This window comes from Oculina patagonica, chromosome 13, assembly GCF_052425735.1.
Source record: "Oculina patagonica isolate OP01 chromosome 13, crgOcupat, whole genome shotgun sequence".
NCBI lineage: Eukaryota > Metazoa > Cnidaria > Anthozoa > Scleractinia > Oculinidae > Oculina > Oculina patagonica.
In genome coordinates, this window is record NC_135770.1 from 16135791 (window position 1) to 16159488 (window position 23698).

At 40.5% G+C, this 23698-nt stretch overlaps 2 protein-coding genes across 3 annotated transcripts in view; both read right to left on the reverse strand.

The window, feature by feature from the left end:
• Window positions 1-5202: 5202 nt before the first annotated feature.
• LOC144634529 (dual E2 ubiquitin-conjugating enzyme/E3 ubiquitin-protein ligase BIRC6-like) overlaps window positions 5203-23698 on the reverse strand; it is a 59368-nt gene continuing 40872 nt past the window's right edge. For both annotated transcript variants that reach the window (XM_078493504.1, XM_078493503.1), the window contains exons 34-43: window positions 20018-20261; window positions 19150-19306; window positions 18383-18560; window positions 17611-17824; window positions 15718-16163; window positions 14892-15121; window positions 14388-14549; window positions 8163-8240; window positions 7883-8071; window positions 5203-6862 (exon numbers count right to left, since the gene is read on the reverse strand). In XM_078493504.1, the coding sequence (XP_078349630.1) occupies window positions 6632-6862; window positions 7883-8071; window positions 8163-8240; window positions 14388-14549; window positions 14892-15121; window positions 15718-16163; window positions 17611-17824; window positions 18383-18560; window positions 19150-19306; window positions 20018-20261 (2129 nt within the window). In that variant the 3' untranslated portion in view covers window positions 5203-6631. The remainder of the gene's footprint in view (window positions 6863-7882; window positions 8072-8162; window positions 8241-14387; window positions 14550-14891; window positions 15122-15717; window positions 16164-17610; window positions 17825-18382; window positions 18561-19149; window positions 19307-20017; window positions 20262-23698) is intronic.
• LOC144634715 (uncharacterized) lies at window positions 10247-10852 on the reverse strand. The gene has a single exon (XM_078493753.1). The coding sequence runs from the start codon at window positions 10841-10843 to the stop codon at window positions 10460-10462; it is 384 nt and encodes a 127-aa protein (XP_078349879.1). The 5' UTR covers window positions 10844-10852; the 3' UTR covers window positions 10247-10459.

Here is a 23698-nt window from a genome sequence, read left to right on the forward strand (position 1 = left end):
GTAAATGAGGGGGGGGACGTGACAACTTGAAGTGCGCAGTGTTGTGTTACATTTTAGGCCGTTGAAGATTTTAACGCTCTGTAAGATTTTGTATGGAGTTTAAAATACCGTGGAATAAAAGCACTCAACGAAATAAAATTTTACCTTCTTTTCAATAAAATGAAGAAAATGTACTCACCATTCTTGATTTCTGTTGTCCTTTTGGGCTATTTCTTCATTTTTGGGGGTTTTGAGGTTTTTGTCATAGCCTTCATAAGACTAAGTCAAGGCTGGACAGAGCGAGGCCGTTTTCTCGCCAAAAATTGAATCTGCAGCTTGATTTTCCCTTTCAAATTTCAAACGGCCTAAAATGTAACACAACACCAGGCAATACCTGAATACCACCACGCATAAATCATTCAAACACTCACATAAATCATTCGAGTATAGCTAACTGTCGTGGGTCGTGGGTCGTGGGTGGAAGTCGTGGGTCGTGGGTGTGGGTAAAGTCGTGGGTGTGGGTAAAGTCGTGGGTGTGGGTAAAAGTCGTGGGTAACAAAAAAGTCATAAAAAATACTGAACAAACATTTGTGAGGAAATAGTTCGTGTATAGCTAGTCTGGCGCAGAGTTTCGACCCGGCTCAGAGGTCTTTCTGCTTAGCAAACTTGTTGGGGTGTCCGTAATACCAGGAGCACCACAAAACACACTGGAACACCGAAAATGTTTAAACACAGATAAAAAATGATTTGAATAAATTAAAATAAACGTTAAAAATTAAAATAAGGTAAAGATTGATTGCTCACAACTGGATTAAAACTAAAGACTTTGGATGATATCAACGAAAAATTCCGTAGTCGTCCGAAAACTTCCAAGAGTTACCCGAACATAACCCAACATTTTGAGAAAGCTGCCGAACATTGCCGAAGTCCCGTGACGCTCGTCGGTTTTCATTCCAGAGACGGGGAGAACATGGGCAAACATTATGTATTTTGTCTGGATACACTGATGTTTCTATCATAAAGACGGGCACAGGATTCGTTACCCGTCTAGATGAGTTACCTTTCGTAATGCGTCACTCAGTCCGCAGCCCGTAGCCCGCGTTTCACTCCTAGTGTAAGTCCGTGAGGTGAAAAAAACAAACAAACTAAACACTCAATATTGAAATAGTAGCAATATACTAGCCTGTGTTCAGCCGTCCCCCTCCCTGTTCCCGATTTTTTTAGGGGAGGGGGGCGGCTGTATACAGGCTACAATATACATGCTCGTTATAAAAATAAGCACAATAATTTGGAAGAAGTAGGCACAGAATTCTATGCAATTCGCCGGGTGTCGATTTAAAAAGAAAGCTCTCGTAAAATCTCTCACTCAACCCTCACAATTCCAAGTGTGTTATAGTTTGTAGTAAAAATGTTGGCTGCAACATTTCCGCGTCCGAATCGAACATTTTGTCGCACTGGCTAACAGGCGAAGCCATTGTATCTACTTTTAAATATTAACCAAACAGAAGCGCCTTTTTGTAACCGCAAACGCGACCATTAAAATTTCCCACGGTAAAAATGTCGTTCAGTCTGCAATGCACAATGCCACGCAATATTTTCAAGTCACGGTTCTTGTGGGATGGGGGGGGGGGGGAGAGTTTGCGAGGACGAAATCCTAATCGCAACGCAGAATATTAAATAAAAATTCCTATAAATTTTTAAATTTAATTAAACTGTTTTGTTGATATGTGTTTAACCATTTTCGGTGTTCCAGGGGTGTTTCGTGGTGTTTTACAGACACCCCAACAAGTTTGTTGAACAAATGCCTCTAGAGGGTCCCTTGACCGGGTCGAAACTCTTCGTCAGACTAGCCATGCACGAACTATTTCCCTACAAATGTTTGTTATCTTCTCTTGTTTTTTTTATGTTTTTTTTTGTTACCCACGACTTTTACCCACACCCACGACTTTACCCACACCCACGACCCACGACTTCCACCCACGACCCACGACCCACGACAGTTAGCTATACTCAAATCATTCATACGCTTACATAAAAAACTTTTTCGATCGATTTCTCGAATCGTTCGTTTGGGAGGACTGTGGTATAAGCCCAGGACTTGAGTATAGCTAACTGTCGTGGGTCGTGGGTCGTGGGTCGTGGGTGGAAGTCGTGGGTCGTGGGTGTGGGTAAAGTCGTGGGTGTGGGTAAAAATCGTGGGTAACAAAAAAGTCATAAAAAATACTGAACAAACATTTGTGAGGAAATAGTTTGTGTATGGCTAGTCTGACGCAGAGTTTCGACCCGGCTCAGAGGTCTTTCTGCTTAGCAAACTTGTTGGGGTGTCTGTAATACCAGGAACACCACAAAACACACTGGAACACCGAAAATGTTTAAACACAGATAAAAAAAATGATTTGAATAAATTAAAATTAACGTTAAAAATAAAAATAAGGTAAAGATTGATTGCTCACAACTGGATTAAAACTAAAGACTTTGGATGATATCAACGAAAAATTCCGTAGTCGTCCGAAAACTTCCAAGAGTTACCCGAACATAACCCAACATTTTTAGAAAGCTGCCGAACATTTCCGAAGTCCCGTGACGCTGGTCGGTTTTCATTCCAGAGATGGGAAGAACATGGGCAAACATTTTGTATTTTGTCTGGATACAAATGTCTCTCTCATAAAGAGGGGCACAGGATTCGTTACCCGTCTAGATGAGTTACCTTTCGTAATGCGTCACTCAGAACGCGGTACATATTTTAAACCAAGTCCGAAGCCCGTAGCCCGCGTTTCACTCTTTAAAGTCCGTGAGGTGAAAAAAAACAAACAAACAAACTAAACACTCAATTCAAATAGTAGCAATATACTAGCCTGTGTACAGCCGTCCCCCTCCCTGTTCCCGATTTTTTTAGGGGAGGGGGCGGCTGTATACAGGCTACAATATACATGCTCGTCATAAAAATAAGCTCAATAATTTGAAAGAAGTATAGGCACAGAATTATATGCAATTCGCCGGGTGTCGATTTAAAAAGAAAGCTCTCACAAACTCACTCACTCAACTCTCACAATTCCAAGTGTGTTATAGTTTGTCGTAAAAATGTTGGCTGCAACATTTCCGCGTCCGAATCGAACATTTTGTCGCATTGGCCAACAGGCGAAGCCATTGTATCTACTTTTAAATATTAACCAAACAGAAGCGCCTTTTTGTAACCGCAAACGCGACCATTAAAATTTCCCACGGTCGTTCAGTCTGCCATGTACAATGTCACGCAATATAAGTCACGGTTCTTGTGGGGTAAGGGGGGGGGGGGGGGAGTTTGCGAGGACGAAATCCTAATCGTAACGCAGAATATAAAATAAAAATCCTATAAATTTTTAAATTTAATTGAACTGTTTTGTTGATATGTGTTTAAACATTTTCGGTGTTCCAGGGGTGTTTCGTGGTGTTCCTGTCCTGGTTTTACAGACACCCCAACAAGTTTGTTGAACAGAAAAGCCTCCTGAGGGTCCCTTGACCGGGTCGAAACTCTTCGTCAGACTAGCCATGCACGAACTACTTTCCTACAAATGTTTGTTATCCTCTCTTGTTTTTTTTTTATGTTTTTTTTGTTACCCACGACTTCTACCCACACCCACGACTTTACCCACACCCACGACCCACGACTTCCACCCACGACCCACGACCCACGACAGTTCGCTATACTCCCAGGACTTATAACCGGAATTTTATAGCGGTATATGAACGCGGACTGTCAACCAATAAATCACAGTCCGCTTACACGTGTAAGTTTGCAATTGATAACCCTCCGAGAATTTGTTTCCCTTCACTTTAAATTCCAACACAAACTACTTCAGTACTTGACCTTCATGCAGTGATCGCCAACCCGACAAAATGGCGACCAGAACCAAATTCACGCGTTTCTTAGTCCCTTGTTCAGCCCATTAGAAGCGTCTCTTAACAAATTCCCTGAATTGCTTGAACATTCCAACCGCTAACGTATTTCAAATCGGAACGATGGTGGCCTCGAAATTAGATCACACGTGTGAAGCGCGCAGGAGACCGACAACATTTCGTTCTATCTCAGTATCTGTGCGCTTTATTTAACTATGCGATATAAAAACTTACCTAACATAAAAACGTGATGTAGAAAACGTCTCACCTTTTCAGCGTTTCACTGTTTTACTTTACTCATTGTTCGCTGACAGCTAACACAATCTTGCAAAACATCCTGCCCCGGGATTCTGCACTGCCCTCAACTTTCATCCAGACAATCCCGAAAGGACTCCAGGGATACGTCAGCTGTCACTCACACGCGTATCAATATGAGTCTGCGATCAATACAGTGGCAATTTTAGTCAACGATGAGTACGTAACTCATGTAATTCACAAGCCTTCGTCTTAAAGGTTACTATTTTAGTTCATTGAATGCCTTTTTGCTGGATTTCGTTTAGGCTAAGCCTGCGTAGCAGGCGCCTTTGTCCCGTTTGTAGTTTTGCGCGCGTATTTGGATTACGTGAAAGGCAAGAGACGGCCACGCGCGTGGCCGTCTCCCGCTTTTCGCACTTTCCAAACCTGCGCTCAAAAACTATGCAGGCGATTTTTGGCTATATTTGCAGGCTATACTTGCCCTTTTTTGTATGATATTGCAACTAAATGCATACTCGTTTGGACGAGGCATGGTTCGTGTTTTGGCGAAACGCAGTCAGGCCAAAGTACCTCGACACCAAACTTGCCTAACATCCCGTCGTAGCGAACCAAAACAGAACGATCAGCTATATAACGTACCCAAATTCGGCCAAAAATCCGGTGATATCTGGTCAGTAACTTAACGGACAGATATTGTTGGAAATCAGGGCAGCAGTCAAGTCTTTTGATTGGCTAAATAGAGAGGTTAAGCATGACGTTAACGGCAGACGGCAAAGATAATTTCTGATTTTGAGTTCTTTTCTTCTAATCCGTAAATAAAGCATAGAAAAATGGAATAACGTCTCCTACTATTCATTGCAAATACAAATAATTTCACTCTACTGTACACACAACTGAAGAGAGACGGCAAAAGTTTCAATTTTGCCGTTTGCCGTAAACGTCATGCTTAACCTCTCTAATGCGAAGTACGGTCAGGGGCAGTAGTATCGTGCTGTAAAGCATTTTCAGCAACGTAAGACCCTCCCTTGGATCCCTGCGTACTTTCCACAAGTACGACTAAATATCCCTAAACACAGAAAATCCTTCTTCGCGTTGAGTGAAGTTCAAAGTTTATTTAACATAGAATACTGATTTCGCTCGCTTTCAATATTTTTATTTATGGCCAAAAAATAATAAATCTGAATAAAGGTACTTTTACCGGATACAGTTTTTCTTTACTCAGACAGTAGCTACTCTAAATCTCTAAACCTTTTCTACAATTTGTACCCTGTTCGAATTCATAATGCGATTTCGTTATTGACAACTTTCATGCACCTTATGCCGCATACGTAGACGATGCTGTCAGACAATAGATTGCTTAATTTGTAAACCCTAAAATTCCTATTTACTTGATACCTTTATAAAGCCGGCAAGGTAAAGAACGAGGAACGTGGAGATTCAATTATAATGCAAGCACAAGAAACTTGCTATTAAATACTTACATAAAACTGTTCAGTGAGAGTTAAAAGTAATCTACACTTAAACGAAAATAGAAACATTTGATAACCACTACTTAACAACTTTACAGTCGATATAAGGTTATTACATAAACTTAAACTGCGTATTCAAACACACACGAGCTTTAACTTTCTAACTGGAACGTGCTCTCAATTTGCTCTCTGGCGTGAGAAGATTTACATAATCAAAATGTAAAAAAAATACTTAAGAATACCCTTCAATTTACACTATGTAAAAGTTCAAAGCAATTCAAAATAGGTAATTCGTCCATTAAACACAGCTGACTTCATTTAAAGCGAAGTTACTTTTATCATACAATATTGGCAATAACTAAAAGCAGCCAATTCCCAGTTTCTCATTTTCAATCAGTGTCCATCCTCCCCCATCTTGTGCCATCCTCATACCATTTTGATTTGTTACCACTTCTGAGACGTTTCTTTAAAACTGTGGTACACTGGTATTTTGGAGTTCCTTTCAATCCGAAAGATATTTCTACAATAAAAAAAATGATAACGACAGCACAATTTAGCCTCAGTCTCATAAAGTGTATACCAAATCCAATTAGCAGAGCTTATAACGCAAGTGCCATTCGAAATACTCGGTCTCAATTTGGCCTGATTATCGTAATGGCGTGTATCCTTGGGATGATACAAAAAATCAAAGCAGTTATATTCATTATGCAAAGGTTTGGTGTCTGTAGTAAGTCCTTAACTTGTTCAGAACATCTGCAGTCAAGTGACTCAGTTCCACAATGGAAATTCTTTATAACTTGTTGGTCGGCGAAAACTATTCTGCTGTTCAAAGCACTGCTCTTTCAGTAGGAAGATAAACTTCATTGCGTCAATGAAAAGAAATCTTGTGCGTTTTCGTGGGAGCAACATTTTTCATGTTAAATTTTAGCCAGTAGTATTGAGGTGACAGCTCGAACGCGTCGTCGAGTCAGTGTTACACTTAACGCCCAGCAGCAGCCCAGCCGTTGTTATGAAACATTTCAGTAAGTGACTCCTCTTTGCTGTGTCTTTCATTAATCGCTATCTTCATCACTGTCTTCTTCTCCTTCCTTGTGATCTGGCGGTGGTTCAAGCTTGGCGAGTTCCTGTTTCAGTAGCGCAGTATTCTGCTTCAGTGACTGTACGTGATGTGATATGGCTCGGCCAACTGGCCTCCCTGATAACAGGCTTTCCGTGTCTTTGATCCACTGTTCGCACTGCTCCAGAATTTCATCCTTCTTGAGATAAAAGTGGGCTTGAATGACCTAAAAGACGCGAGTGAAACTTAATCAGAAAAAACTTAAAGATAAAACCCGAGGGTAGGGTGGGAGTACTACCTTATATACGCTAAAAGGCTATGTGGCGCTGGATGGAGTGCCATGTCTGTGATAAAAATCCACTTTTGACCCTTTAGTCTGAAATGCGGTCGCTAAGGGAGAAATCATGTATAATTTATATCTTTCTACATTCTACATCAGGTCGTTTTGAAATATGCGAAAACAAAGGCAGATGTTCTAGCAGTCTGATGAAAGTTTGCAAGATACACATCACTTTCGGTCTGAGATGAGGTATGCAGTTTAACTCTCTAGTCTGCAATAGGGTGGCAAATCTGAGGGGTTTTTGGTCTGAGATGGGTTAGGGGTAGCTGAGCTGTCCACCCAAACTTTTCCAAGTACGCCCCTCTCCCCCTCATCATCCTATCTCCTAGGAGACAGCTGCACGCAGGCTACCCCCGGAGGAACAAAGCAGAGAAAATCTATTCATAGGTTGTCACAGACATGGATAATTTCTTACGAAAACCATTGCTATGGTTTTACATAACTATGCTTAGTAATTTCACTTTCTCGACCAATCAGAAGTAAAAACAAACACAATCGTGACACGGTTACACACGTTTTCCTGTTCGCGCGGGCTACACGTATTTGCTTCAAGTTTTATTGGTTCACTGGATTGTCTGGGTCCTTTGTGATTGGCCGTAGTGTTGGCTTGGTTCTACGACTCTGAATTCAAATGTGCTCTATGCCATTCATGTACTCCTATTACTACTTCGTTATATGGAAGTTGAGGTCATTCCACTGAAATAGAACCAGCACTGAGATTTTTGTCAAGCTTTGCCTATTGATTGTTTATGTTATAGGAACTTAAATTTTGAAATAAAAGGGGGGGGAGGGGGTGCCCATGCCGCCATTTTTTTTAATGTGCGAGCGCTAAACACGCGTGAAATTATGCGGCGCTGTAGGGATGCGCAATGCAATACTAGTTCATAAACAAGATTGTGTTCTGACCTGTTTAAAGCAGGGCGAAGGCTTCTTCAACTGTTCCAACATGGCCCAGCGGACAGTGGCTTGACAGATGTTAGCATCATACTCCCGCGAGTTCTGTTGGCCAGCGGGTGTCCCTCTAGATCTCTCGTACCCAGGCTCATTGAAGTATGGCTCGTGAACCAGAATGAGCGACTGAATGGAAACCAGGACCTAAGTGTTGAAGGAAACAGTTTAGTAAAATGTACGCGCCAGTCACTTGCATCTGGTGAGAGCATTAGAGAACCGGAAGAACAGTTGTTACCTGAAGAAAGCTTGAATTCTGTGGATTCCATTTCTCTTCCGGTCTGCCATGCCACGTGTTCAAAATACTAAGACACACCTGTTGAAGAAAGCAGGGTATTTATTAACTTAGGTCTTGCCGTTGTACCAATTTTTTTTTCTTTCTTTTTTTTTTTGGGGTGGGGGGGGGGGGGGATTATTGTGACATGTTGTGTTTTAAGCATTGTAATTGTTAATCACTGGTGCGCCCAGAGGCATAAAGCGTACGCAAGTTACTGCAGGTAGTGCAGGTTAATCATTGTTTGATTCAAGTTGACGGTGTTTCAGCGCGAGCAGTGAAAAGTTCATTCCTGGTTTCTCTTTCCTTCACGATAAAATGCCGTGACTGACTTCAATAAATCGACGGCAAACTGCCACTACCATAAACTTTCGGGATTCTCGCCTACGCTTGTCAACCTTTCTTGAAACATGTATACCGCGATCGCAGTCCGCCAAAACGAGCCAAAATATTTTAACTGTTGTAGGTACTTTTACTTGGGCACTCGAAAGAAGCCTCCTCGGGATTTAGGTAACCGGATGCGTGGGCATAAATACAGACAAGACAAATTGATGACAGTGCGCTCGGACAAACGTTTTCAAGTGGTCTGATTTATGTGCCTCGCATAAAAGGTTTTTCAATAATTAAAATTCCGTTTTAATCGATCACGTAAAAGACAAACGCTAACAGTCTCATTGCTAAAAAGTTGGAAGTGGGCGAATCAATCAAACAACCAATTTATTTGTACAGGTAACCACCGAGGGGCACCTCGTTTTGGTCGTCTTTTGAAATTAAGATCTATCTAATTTTCATATGGTCTCTGATTTAAGTGTCTCGATGTTTCGAGACACTTATGTGTCTCGATGTTTCGATGTTTCGTCGGGAATGGCTTTTTTCCGTGACGAATCCTTAATTTTCCCAAAGGAAATTGGGTAGAAATCACATATTTTGATCGGTCACATAAAAGACAAACACTGAAGTCTTTTTAGTGAGCCAAGTGGATAAAAACCGGCAAGGAGTGGTCTGTCTGGTCGTCTATAGAAATTTAGACCAATCTAATTTTCACATGAATGGTAGGTGTGGTAAACCATGATTTATTGAACAAACAAACGTTTTCTAATAAAACAACTCTCTGTACTATTGTGAGCAGAATTCCAACACAGTTTACACGCATACAATAGCCTTCGACTAAAGCACCTCGATCTCAAAAATATGAACCGGTTGCGCACGTCATATTCTGTGTGTTGAATTCGGGGGGAAATGTTTCGTCGGGAATGGCTTTTTTTCCGTGACGAATCCTTAATTTTCCCAAAGGAAATTGGGTAGAAATCACATATTTCCTCAGTCGTCTTTACATATTGCATTCATATAAGCCAACCACTTAATAAAGAAGCTCAAGAGCCTCACAGCAGACACGGAACGCCTTGCTTTCTTGGCAATGGAATTCCGAACAATCTCGTGCTAGCCCGTGTATAGATACGTATTCGTGTTCATTTCGCAGGTGTACGATGATTTGTATGATTATGTACACACAGAGGCATCAAAACTTTGGTTCAACAACAGTTTTAAGGCTCATTGCACTTGTGGCATTCATTAAGGGAGTACACAGCCGTTTCCAGAAAGGTCCTACACAAGTACATAAGTGTACGCGACAACATAGGCTGCGAGCAGGCTCACCTTGAGGTACGCGCGAGTGTACCTTGACGCTATGGGTTAAGTTGTAGTTTATAATCGTTTGATCGAAGTTTCCAGTATTTCAACGTAAGCATTAGTAAGTACATCCTTGGCTTCTCTTTCCTTCGCGATAAAACGCCGTGAACGTCGATAAAGCAACGGTAACTAGCCATAATACCTCTTGGCATTATCGGGTACGCATTTACGTTACTGTGCGAAAACCTTTCTCGAAACAATCATATACCGAGATGCTGTCCGTCGTCCGCCTATACGAGCCTTGATATTTTCATAACGGTAGGTATTTTTACGTGGGGACTCGAAGGTGTCTCCTTGGGTTTTAACAAAACCCTTAAGGGGACAAAAAAGGACGCAAAACTAAAAATTTACAACACAACTGACAAGGACAAAACGTGGGTTTTTATTCTCTAACTTTTGTCTTTCGCATTTCTTAGGTACGGAATTATCAGGAATCTGAAGAGTGTCAATCTAGTAGGTATATCGGAATCTACATAATTTATTCAGTCCGCGAGTAATTGAGTATGAACATAGGTGTAGCCCCTTACATAAGTCCTTGTCGTCCATTTACACATTTAGCTTTCATTTCAACTTTACTTGGAATCCATGTAAATGGTGATCTCGATGTAATTGATGGTGTACCTTTCCACACTTTGGAAGCGATACATCTCAAACGTCAGCCCCTTGCTCAGCTTCAACCTGTCGGAGTACTGGGCGACAATCTTATGGCCGTCATCGATGGCGCAGTAGGCAGATCCAAAGAACTCGCCCGGCTTGAATGCTAGCTCAAATTGATCGGGATTATTCTTCGAGTTCGTAGTAACAGTCTCTGCCACATCCACGTTCGGGTTTCGCAACTTGGCTCTCGCGGAATCGCCTTCAACCGCTCTGTATGGACCAAACTTGGCGTAGTCGTGGTTTGGATCCAACAGCTGAATTCCCACGGAAAAATCCCCGTCGGATAGCATGTACGACATTGGATCGCGAGGTTTGCGGCTGGGAAGGACGCCCCTTTTTTTTGTTTTTTTTTTTTTCCTTTTGGGTAAAAATTCGGGGGGGGGGTAATTAACTCCCTTTGGTCCTGTTGGGGGGGGGGGGATCGTAGAGAACTCTTGCCTTGAAAGCTGGACGAGCTTTTGCCATAGGTGCCTGTGAAGCCATTCTTTCCTCTTTTCTTACAGCAAATGAAACTTAACCTTCACTCACTCGCTACTGAGCTAGGAGTGGCACTACGAACTGCCACACATAAATTTATACCATCTGATAAAACAAAGCGACGACAGTGACCATTGTACTTTGGCATAAAAGTAAAACGTTTTTAAGTGGCCTGTTTAAATGTCTCGCACGAAGCACGAAAGCTTTTGCAAACATTAATATTCTGCTTTGATCGGTCACGTACAAGACAAACGTAGTTTTTGCGCTAGCATGCAGTCTTGTTGCTAAATAGTCAGCAGGGTATAAACCGACAAGGAGTGGTCTGACTGGTCGTCTGTTGCAGAATCGAGACCTGATTAAAAAACCTTTCGAGTTAAAGCGGCTTAATTTGCATGTAAATGACGAATGGTATTGCACCAGGTCACAACCCATTTTCTTCTATATTGCCCGAGGAAAAAAGAACTCATACCTTATTCTTATTAATTTTCGCGATTTTAAAATAATCGTGAAAATTAATACACGCGAAAACAACATTGCGCGAAATTTAAACACGCAAAAATTATTACCATATTATATGTCAAAACAATGTAAATATTAAATGTTTGGAACTGCAACTATCTAACCTTAAAAATATCTTTCCGCCTTGCTTTAGACTAACACCCTTCCTCTGATAACTGTTTTCTTCAGCTTATAAATCGGCCCAAACCTCTTTAGTACAGTGCAGGCTCCTTGTAGTTACATTAAGCCAGACCTTTGTATATTTCCAGTAGACTTTGACGACTGATCCATAAAACACAGACAAAATCGCGAAATTTAAGACACTTATGCTCTAATTTTTCTTGCAATGGCGAAAATACTCGCAAAATTCAGCTCCTGAATTTTCGTGACATTAAGTACGCGCAAAAATTAGTAAGAATAAGGTAAATGTCTTGACATGATTGTTGACATAACACACTGTGTCTAACCATGATTATACGCAACTGTTTGTACAACTGCGTGTCAAATTCTAAGACAGTTTACGAACAGAAGCTCCTGAGCACGAAATACAAGCATCCGCGCACGTCCGTACTGTGTGTTTGAAATATGGGGATTTGCATGGCAAAAAACGGTTGTACTTTTAAACGTGAAATAAGAACAAAGCACAAACACAAGAAAAGCTTTTTTTTTTCATATGAAACAGTGGAATTAATACGGAAATGAAACATAGGGACAAGCAAAAGTGTCTGTATTTAGTGGACTCTGAGAAAGAACGTCATGGACACATGTATTATAAGTTAAAAGACTAAAACATAAGATTTGAAAGCAACCAAACGATCTGTAAGCAATTCTTCAGTGATCTAATGTTTACAATTTTAATTGATTAAATTTTATTCATAATAAACAATAGTCTTGATACATAGATCTGACGGTTTTCTGGGTTTTACTGTAGTTTTAAGCATTTTGAGCATGCAGTCTTATTGATAGATAGTCGGAAGATACAACCGATAAGGAGTAGTCTGTTGCAGAATCGAGACCTGGTTAAAAAACCTTTCGAGTAAAAATGTGTTTGATTTGCATGTAAATGACGAATGGTATTGCACCACGACCCAACCCATTTTCTTCTATATTGCCCGAGGAAAAAACAACTCATAAATGGCTCAAAATGATTGTTGACATAACTCAGTGTGACTCATCATGAAATATTTTCAACCAGCTGGCAAATTATTTTACTCGTTGTTTTTTGCTCACCCTGATGAAGGCAGTATTGCCGAAACATCGATGAACTTCTAGCGAAATTTCTTGTTGCCATTTTATCAAATGATTTACGCAACTGTCTGTATTGTTGAGTACCGAATGCTAATACAATTTACACACAAACAATAGTCTCACTATGACCACGAGCACCTGAAATACGAGCATACACGCACGTTCTGTTTGTACTCAATGAGAACAACGAATTTTGGATAATGAAATGGTGAAAGAAGCACAAGCACAAGAAAATATTTTTTTCTTGTTATGGAAGCCGGTTAATATGGATACCAAACGGACATGCCAAAGTGTCCGTATTGTATCCAGGTGACCGTATTGAGCAACAGCAGCCACAACAACTTGCGAACTTAGCTGCACGTGAAATTCACAACCTCGTTTCGAAGTTTGCGATTTGATTGACAACTACGTAATGAAATTCCCAAGTTCGTAGCGAACTTCGGGAATTTCAAACGACCTTTGGAAACTGTTTGTCAAAAGTTTGTGAAACGGACTGTTAGCAGGTTAATGTACGAGAAAATTTATAAACTTTTTGTCGTGGTAAACAAAACTGACCGTAATAAGCAGGTGTCTGTAGAGGTGGTTCTACTGTGCTTATGCTTATTTTCCAAGTGTGAACCAGGTTTTACCGAGCGTTTATATGTAAAAACTTGTCCGTGCTGACAGAGTCAAAAATACATGAAAAAAAAAAGTTCCCCTCTCCCGCGTCACACTGCCAACTGAACTGCCCCCCGCCCCCGCCAACTTTGGTAGTTCTCGTGTAAACTGTTTGTTGCTATTTAAAAGGAAATGTACAAAATGTATTGGTTGACTTGGTATGGGAATGACCCTCCTACCACAGACAACTTGCAAAACAGGCTCTTAGTTTTCTTTGTTATTAGCACGGGGTAATACCCGATTCCCTCTATAGCGCGCGCCTGCAGGGAATCACGGTAGTTGTATTCATCAAACCATGCGCGAGACTCAGCAACGATGCACATTGCTGAGTCTCGCGCATGGTTTGATGAATACAACTACCGTGATTCCCTGCAGGCGCGCGCTATAGAGGGAATCGGGTATTGGTTCGAATTCTATTATTTTAATGCTCTAATGGTCACTCATATTCTTTTCGTAGGCAGCGTGGCCCAGTGGTTAGGGCGCTGAACTCCTTGGTTTAAAGCCTTCCTGTCACTAGATGGATTTGTGTTCGGTAGTCCCGAATTTAATTCCTCCACGCTTTGTAATCAGCCAACTGGTCAGCCTCTTGCTATTTAGGATTCTGATCATCTTTCGGTTCTAATAATTGTTTCTTTAATTAATGCTTATTTACAGTGCCCTCGAATAGCTTACGTTTGTCTCAAGTAATCCGCAGCACAACGGTATTTGGAAAAATGATGCAACACACCCTCTCTCGTGTTTGATATGTTACATCAGAGCTACTGATGAAGGATGAAAATCCAACGGTGACATGTTTTTGAAACTAAAAACTGCGTTTACTTTTCTCGAGATTAGCAATTACATGTCTCCTGGTTCCACGAAAAATGAAATGGCAAGAATGTAGCACCAGATTTAGTTGATTACTTGATAAATGTACATCCGTAAATGTTAGATACAAACAGGAGTGAATCAGTTTCGGCTTACCTTTCCATCATTGTACAGGTTTGGATTGAAGCGAATGCTGTGATGGCCAGTTGTCTCAAAGTTGATGTACATTGGAGATTCTGGATAGTTCTGTGGAAAGTACACATCAAACTCAAAACACCCATTGGCATATGGAGTGTCTGATGGACCGGTGATAAGAACCTAAAGAAAAGACAAAAACGTTTTAGATTTTTAACTTCGATCAATATTTAGCAATGTAAAATGTAGCCAGCAGGGCCATTGGGAAAATTTGCTAGCATGCTTGAATCAGCATGCCCATTTGAAAATTCTGTGATTTATGGTCAGGCCTTTGAGCACAAGTGAAGCTAGAGTCGACATTTTTTAATGCAAAGCTTGCTCCGTTTTACATGATCTCTCCCAATCCAAACCTCGCTTTCATACCGAGACTGGTTGCATGAACAAACAGACGTTTCCCTTGAGGTCTGAGATTAAACTCCAAATAATGCAAATATAATATAAATAATACAACGGTTCATGAAATACCTTCATGACATCCAGTCGCTCTTTGTCACAGCGAACAAATACACTTGAACTGCTAGAGAGCGGAAGTGACGTTGCAAGTGATGACACTTCCTGCGCCAACCGCCTGGCTCGAACCATGCCTCCACTTCCACCACCAGTAGCCGCTGAACGTATCGAAGACGCAAAGTGGTAACCGCCAGAATCAAACTCCAGTTTTCCGTCATCTTTCTCTATCACAATTCTGTGAGTTCCTGTTAAAAAAAGTAACAAAGGCTCTCATAAGATTTTCGTTACACCTGGCAACAAACATAACATGTATAATAGCAATGGCTAGTGCACCTCGCATGACGTTTTCTGAGCAATTTTGGATTTAAATGAGTGTATACTTAATTAAACAGTTAGACTACTCGACCTTTTACTCTATGATCGACAGTCAACTCGGCCGCAGCTCGTTGACAATTCGCTTGCAGAAATTTAAACCAAACAGTCGACAGTAGTCAATCAGTCATTCGTAGCTGGCGGTCATGTGACAGCCATGGACTACAACGTACAATACCAGAAGTGGAAAACGTATGATTAAATTAGCAAGACTGCGTTTTATACAAAACCTCCTCTTTCGACACTAAAACTGCCAAAACAAAAACAAGAAAGCCTAAAATTCAGTTCAGGTGCGAAGGGCTATATAAATCGCTCAACAAGACAGAGCCAATGTCTGAAAAAGTCTGAAAGAAAGAGTTTCCTGAAACAGCATTTGAGGTGCATCGTGTTTCTATGCAGTTCAATCAACCGATATGTTGTTTGGTAAGCCTTATCAGACAGACCACATGTAAAGCAGTTGTACACTCACCAAACTGCAGTGATCTCATTTTGGCCAAGTACTTCTCTTCAGCAGAGAGAGATGCAGCCTGTTCCACAGGCTCATTGTCGGCTCCTTCTGCCATCTTGTTACAGCTGGCCTGCTGCTGGTGGAATTCACGCACTACTTTCTGCATCAACTTGGCTGTCTCCTGAATGTCAGGTATGAGCTGTGCGAGTCCTTCCGCCTCATGGTCCTTCTTTTCTTCAGTGGCACCCTGACCTGATGAGCCTGGACGTGGAACTGCTGATGTACTTGTTCCTGCTGACATACTTGGTTCTGCTGCAGTACTTGGCGTCCCTGTGGAATTCTGTCCGGCTGTGGTACTTGGTCCTGCTGTGGTACCTGGCCCTGTTGAGGTACTGGGTTGTGCTGTGGTACTCGTTCCGCCTAAGGAGCTTGGCACAGGAGAATCTTCTCTTCTGCCTTGGGTAGATCTGATTGGCAACATACAAGACCAAATATTAATCTTTCCGTAACATTTCAGAGAGTCACCTGAAGCACTACTATGTTATTTAGAGGGTCAGTGTTGACAGGATGAGAAGACGTTAACTTTCTTTCTTTCATTATGAGCAACAAACTTAAGGGCAAAATTTATTACAAATCTCATTTTAGATAATTAAGGCAAACGAACAGTTCCACATGGAAGTTCGTCTCAATAGTTTTCTTTTGAATATTGAGATCACACGCTAGGGTTTGACTTTCATCCACAGCCTTAAAAGGTTACCTCGCAAAGCATAACAAATAGTGCCATTCCAAAGTACTGCTCAATACCTTTCACTTGTATTCAATTCAAATTTTTTTTTTCAATACAATTTTATTGTCCATACGTGGGACGAGGTCTCCCTCAATGTCCGAGCCAGAGGCTCATGTATAAAACGCAGGACTAAAATTAAAATACACTTAAGTATATGCTATTAAAAATATAAAAAATTTATCCCACCCATTAAAAAAAAAGAATGAAAAACAAGAACAAAACTACAGTCCGACCTCTATTAAGTGGCCACCCTTGGGACTTTGAAAAGTGGCCGCTTAATAGAGGTTGGCCGCTTAATAGAGGTACAATATAAATTTCGATAGGAATGGCAGTAAACATGATTTTATTGACTCTATATAGCAAAATGCTTTTAAAAAGTTAACATATATGAAGATAAATCCACAATTCATTGTAACAAAACATCAACTGTATTTCCAGCCCATTCATAGTTCTAGCTAATAACACAGAGGGCATGTAGTTGAAATGTACAATATTTCTTCGGGTTGAAAATGAACAGAAAAATATAAATAAACATCGTTGACAAGTTTGTTAGGCCTTTTTGCATCAACAGTTAGTATGTAAAAAAATTTAGCTCAAGATATTTCACGGACGATATATATCATCTGTCACCATTTCGCTTGGAAAAATTATTTGCTGGCCGCTTAATGGAGGTAAAAACCCATATAAATAATACACTTGCGACAGCAAAAAGGTGGCCGCGGCCGCTTAATAGAGGTGGCCGTTGAATAGAGGTATCAAATACAGAAGTTCAGTGACAAATAAATCGGGACTTTGGAAAGTGGCCGCTTAATGGAGGTTGGTCGCTTAATAGGTGGCCGCTTAATAGAGCTCGGACTGTAATACCACCCCCCTCTCCTTACCCCATACTGTATAATCAGTTTAAATCAATGGATCAAGTGATAAAAACTATATATATATAAAAACGCACAAGGATAAACATCAAAGGGTATAGTAGCACATTAGTGTTAAAACTACAGACTTTAAAGATAGAACCACCTTGACCAACATAATCTTTTAGTTTAACAAGAACTAATACTATCAGCTCAAATTACCATTTTTATAAAGAAACCTAAGTACAGTTTTTGAACACACTACTAGGGTCTTACCGTAAAGTTTTCGAGTAAGTATCCACGCACTGCTTCATCTTGTCCAAAAGGCTGACTATCGAAGGTGGTTCTGCTGTGGCTCTTTCTTGTTGGTTCAGGGAGTAGCCATTTGAACGTGGAAGTAACAAAGGTAAGAGGACTGGGCACAAGGCTACAGCGCGGAGCACTTCGAGCACGGCCTGGTACAGAGGAACATGGCGGGCCATGTCCAGCACTGGCAGAAGAGAAAGCCAAACAGTATGTTATTAAATTTAACATCCGCTAAATTCTATTGTATATATTATACCCAAGAAAATACTCGCTAATTTAACTTTAGAAGTTTACTGTTTATTTTCAAAGCAAGTTAAATTTTGATACACAGTGTGAGAATTGTTTCACTAGTGATCGCTTTGTTACCAAAACCTAGCAAAGTGTGATGGTAGCCTCAACAGATCTCGTACGTAATGATCTAGCCCCACTCTATCATAGAGCGGCAAGAAAATAGTGAAGATATGCTATGTAAACATAAAGTTGAATTACAAATGTACCAACGACTGTTGAATAGTGAACTAAATATAATTTTCTGTTACTGTCCGTCTAATCGAAAGAACGCTTGCAATGCCAACAAACGACAACGACTGCTTCATAACTACAGAGGTCGTGTAACATATTACAAACAATCAAAACAAACGTGCCGTTTTACAAGCAATCAGGAATATGACCAAACCACAAGTGATCTGAAAATGTTATGCATTAAATAAGCTACTGTCGCTTTACGTATATGCATACATACCAGAGTCATTCCTTAAGTAGGACGAGAGAGCAGGAATGAGACAGGATTCCCCCAATAACTCTAATAGCGCTACAACAAGTGGATAGGACCCATCAGCGCTTGATTGGGAATACTCTGTCAATGGTGCTTTGTGAGAGTCGCTCTGTTTTCCAAAAGGTTTGATGTAACTTGCAAGTACCTGTCAAACAAAATTTTCACTTAGTGAATAGATTTCAACTTCCTGGGACTTTCCTTTCACTGGTAAGGTGCTCTACCACTCAGCTTCACTAACAGAGACTTCACTGAGTAAGACCATTTAACTTTCTTTATATGTGAGGCGAAATGTGTATGGTTAGTGTGCTGGACTCCAGATCGAGAGATACAAGGCTTGCGCCCTAACTGGGATTGTTATATTCTGTTGTTTTCTTGGCCAAGACACGAACTATCACAAGTATTATCACGAACTATTATAAGTATTGTTGTGAGTATAAAACGTGATAGAAAGTAGTGTAAAATTCAGTGAATACACCGAGAGGGACGTATAAGACTTAAGTTTTACCACAAAAAGACATTTCCAACAGGAGTCACGTTCAAAATAGGAAGGTGACTTGAAAAGAAATGCACGTAAACAGCATTCTTAAGACAACAGTGCCTTACAATCAAATTGAGACAAACTTTGTGGTGGTCTTGGCCAGCATTTAAGTTCACACCCCACCCAGGTAACAGTTATTGTGAATTCACATAAGGGGATGGCTTGTACGGACTGCCTTGTGGTACACTCTAATTACCTGCAGTAGACAGGTTACGTGCTCCTCTTCAGCCTTCTGTTTTAGCATAGCTTGCTCAACATCCCAGCCAGACGATGTGGAGCCTGTACCAAAACCAGTTCCTTTGGCCCAGTAGCTCCTCTCATTCCCTGTACCAACATCATTGTCACGACACACGCTGTATATCAAATGCAAAGACACACTCGTATCAGAACTAAAAGCGGTGCTCAGAGAAGGGATTCATCACGTCCACATCCGGCTCACTTTAAGCTCTATGCATCAAGTGTTATCTACACGCTTGTTTCATATTCTTGCATTCAGTTGTCTAAATAGTATTACATATACACCCCAAACTACGCCTTTATAGAAAACACATCTGCTTCGAGCAGTAGAAAAAGAATTTACGAGCAGAGCCTTGACAGCCTTTGTTAATTCTTCAGTACATAGTAGAACCTTCCTAGCTGTAATTACACTAAGAGAATAACCAGTTAATTTTTTTTTTCGAAAAATACCCATATTAACCCACGGTTTTGTTACTTCTTCCACCAGTTGAGAACTTGTTTTTCTAATACCTTCTCTCGAAAAGGTAAGCATTTATATGCTTTAGTAAAAAAACGTACAGAAAGAAAGGACTAAATCAAGTGAAATATGCTATTTGCATTGGTACGTATTGTCTTCATCAAAGAAATATCCAGTTCTGACAGTGGACGTAGTGACGCTGATTATTTTACACACTTTGTAGAATGACTAGAAAGACATATATTTTTAACGTGTCAGTTAATATGGAAATACGTGCATCCTTTTAAAGAAGTTCTAGACAAGGTGTAGCTTGACTTGGAACAAAGAGTTTGGAAAAAAGACGCTCATGATCTGCACGTTCCCACAGTACCTGCCAGTCAATGCAGAGAGAGCTTGTAACGCCAGCTTGTGAGAGTGGTTAGTAGCTCTTGGCTTGTGGTGACTAAGCACAGCTAGACACAGTAACACCATCTGGATGGCACCAACCTCCATAGCCGCCCTGTGCACTGCTTCACCTTCCTGTGGCACGAGCTCACTACCTTGGAACAAGATACGCAACATCTGGAATGGCAATGTGGAGAGACTGCAGGCTACTGGTGATGACAAGATTGATTCTGAAGTAAAAACAGAAACACTCCACTTGTTAGAATGGAAAGCGATGTACTTGGAACAAAGAGTTTGGAGAAATCCATTGCTATAACATAACGTTAGACACTTTTTTCAAATAAGCATAGAGTATTCGGATTGCTATCAAGATGCATCCTGTATGTTCTGTTTGTGGAGTATTAACTTGCTTATCATGTTACTTTATAACACAAACTTCATGACAACTTAACTTCGCTACTAAATCTATGGAAGAGCGATATTTTGCGACACCCAATTTTCGCATAATCTGGAGAATTTTCTTTTTTTGCATTTTTTCTATCCTATAACATAACCTGTAGTATGCTTGCGGCAGTATCTGCACTACTCAGAAAGGCTATTTTCCTGTAAGGCAGAGCAAAAGTTGCGTCTGATAGCCTAGGATTCATTTTCCTTACAGGCTAGTAGATTTTAAGCTTTCAGTAAATTTCTTCTTATTTATGGTCTTTTTTTGATACTCCCCATTTTTGGCGCGAAACGTAAATGAAAACCCTTCAAACGAGTCGAGACCCTTCAAGTCGATCTCTCGCAACTTCGTTGCTTGCTTAAAGCCGGGTTTACACAGGCAATTTGTATGTGACAAATATATTTGATGGTGTAGACGACACAATAATTATTTGTCAACAGCCAAAGTTGAGTGCGCCAGAAATGACCTTGGACAGCAGAGATACGCACAGAGATACGCGCGCACTGTACCCAGTAGGAGTTTGGGAGATTGGGGACACATATGCTGTCGCAATATTTGCCACATTTTATGTGACGAGTCACTACACGAGCAATTATCGTATGTGACAACTTTTATTTGTCACATAAGTGTAATACTCCATAATTTTCGAGCTTTTTTAAAAGTTCGCGGACACCGTACCTCGCCGATTTCGCTGAAATTTGGCATGCAGTCTTGTTTTAGGGTCCTAACTACCAAATGGATATTAAAAAGTTTCAATTCTTTTTATTTTGGAAAATATCGAGAAGGCCGATTTGAAGCGTCCGTGACGGCCCGCCAACATGGCGGATCAAAGGTGTTCTTGTTACTTCGACACTGAACCTGCCGTCACAGTTTCTCGATCATACTTGGTATAGTTATAAAGAACTATCTTTCTTCTTTCTATATATCAAAATAGATTCGGCAAATGTTGAGTTTGGATGATCAACGGCCAAGAAGTTCGAAGGTATGTTAACGATGTTTTGAACAGTCTCAAATTTACTACAAAATGAAAGGCTTATAACTCCACTGTTATCTCGATTTAGAACAAGCCATTTACCATGAACAAAGCTTGTTCATTGGTGAATTGATTCCATTAATAAAAAAATTGGGGAAATGTAACCGTTAAGAATAAAAAATTATGGAACCTCTAGTAAATTGGCCATTTCAGCGCCATTTCAGCGGATCAGCTCATTTAACAGCAAATAATCGGGAGAAACATGAAAGGGTTACAGTCGTTTATCATAAGCAGTTTTCAGGTATTCCTTGCTTATCTTAAACAAATACATAATCTTTGCCAAAGATATGGCGATTTTTGAGCGTACGATCGTTTCTCCAAATTTTTATGTCGGCAACTTTATTTTATTTGTTGTCGAGATTATACGCTGTTGTTATTCAATATTCATTTCACAAGAACTTCTGTTGCTCGCATTTCCCAAATCACTGTTTAAGAAATTGCCCATTCCGTAACAGGGTCATTCTTACTTTTTCTTTAAAAATTACTAGGAAAGCGAGAATGTCATAGAACGGTTTTATACTAATGAAAATACCTGTCAGACATAACTTAAACTGTTTGTGTTATCTGGCTGTTTTCACAAATATGCAAATTAAGGAATTCTTAAAGTGCCTATCTTTAACTATTTCACGCTTAAAGATTCCTCTAAATCTTTTCGCCTACCTTTTTGCCAAACGAAGTTTTGTGTCTCCAGGCAGAATGCTCGTTATCAGCAATGAAAGTCGAAGAGATACAGAAGCTCGAGTAAAATTCTAACTGCTGTGAAATGAACATCGTTTGAGCTTGACGTGTATTTATAGATTGCTCATTTAACAGCAAATAATCGGGAGAAACATGAAAGGGTTACAGTCGTTTATAATAAGCAGTTTTCAGGTATTCTTTGCTTATCTTAAACAAATACATGATCTTTGCCAAAGATATGGCGATTTTTGAGCGTACGATCGTTTCTCCAAATTTTTATGTCGGCAACTTTATTTTATTTGTTGTCGAGATTATACGTTGTTGTTATTCAAGTATTCGTTTCACAAGAACTTCTGTTGCTCGCATTTCCCAAATCATTGTTTAAGAAATTGCCCATTCCGTAACAGGGTCATTCTTACTTTTTCTTTAAAAATTACTAGGAAAGCGAGAATGTCATAGAACGGTTTTATACTAATGAAAATACCTGTCAGACATAACTTAAACTGTTTGTGTTATCTGGCTGTTTTCACAAATATGCAAATTAAGGAATTCTTAAAGTGCCTATCTTTAACTATTTCACGCTTAAAGATTCCTCTAAATCTTTTCGCCTACCTTTTTGCCAAACGAAGTTTTGTGTCTCCAGGCAGAATGCTCGTTATCAGCAATGAAAGTCGAAGAGATACAGAAGCTCGAGTAAAATTCTAACTGCTGTGAAATGAACATCGTTTGAGCTTGACGTGTATTTATAGATTGCGCTCGAGCTCCGTTAATTAAGTTTATTCATTTGGCGATCAGATAAAAATCAATGAATGATCAGAGTTATTTCTAAGTCCATTTCTAAGCACGGGAGACACGGAAGTTTGTTTCAGAAGCATTTATGCATAGAAATACCGGTTTATTTTTGAGCGGTAAATCTGCATTTATAATAGCTGGGAGTTTGGGGTGTTTTTTGGTGTTTTTTTTTTTGAGGGGGCTCGGGGGGGGGGGGGGGGTGTGGAAGTGGTGCCTTCGTACCCTCTTTTGTTCTTTTACACAGTGGCCTGAATTTGGAACAGTTCGGGGAATGGATTATCAATTACTCTTCGTTATGCCATGTCACCCCTTAATGTGGGAGCACCGCGCCTCAATTCACGATAAAAAATTTATGGCCGCCCGGTCCATTTATGTAGTTCTCCGCCAGGTCTCTCAATAGGCAGGTTACGAGCCTAGTGGCCCATCAGGCCGGAGCTCATACCGGTTTCCGCAACGTGAAGCGACAACGAGTATTTTTTACTCCACCCGGATGGGATGCTATTCCATCGCAGGGTTACCTCCCTTCCCGAAAAGCTAAAGATTGACTGGTAATCATTTTTACACCTGGGTAAGGAAAGGGACTCTGGGAGTTGAGAGGCTTTCCAAAGAACTTTTAAACGCATTGTCCCCCAAAAGCTCTATCCAGGACTGTTTGGTCCAGAGTCCAGCGCAGTGTCCATTATTAGGCCATCACGCTCCCCAACCGTGTAAGAAAGTGC

Excerpts from the sequence above, each read along its gene's own strand:
- LOC144634715 (XM_078493753.1), bottom strand. The coding sequence starts at position 10,843 with ATGTCGTACATGCTATCCGACGGGGATTTTTCCGTGGGAATTCAGCTG.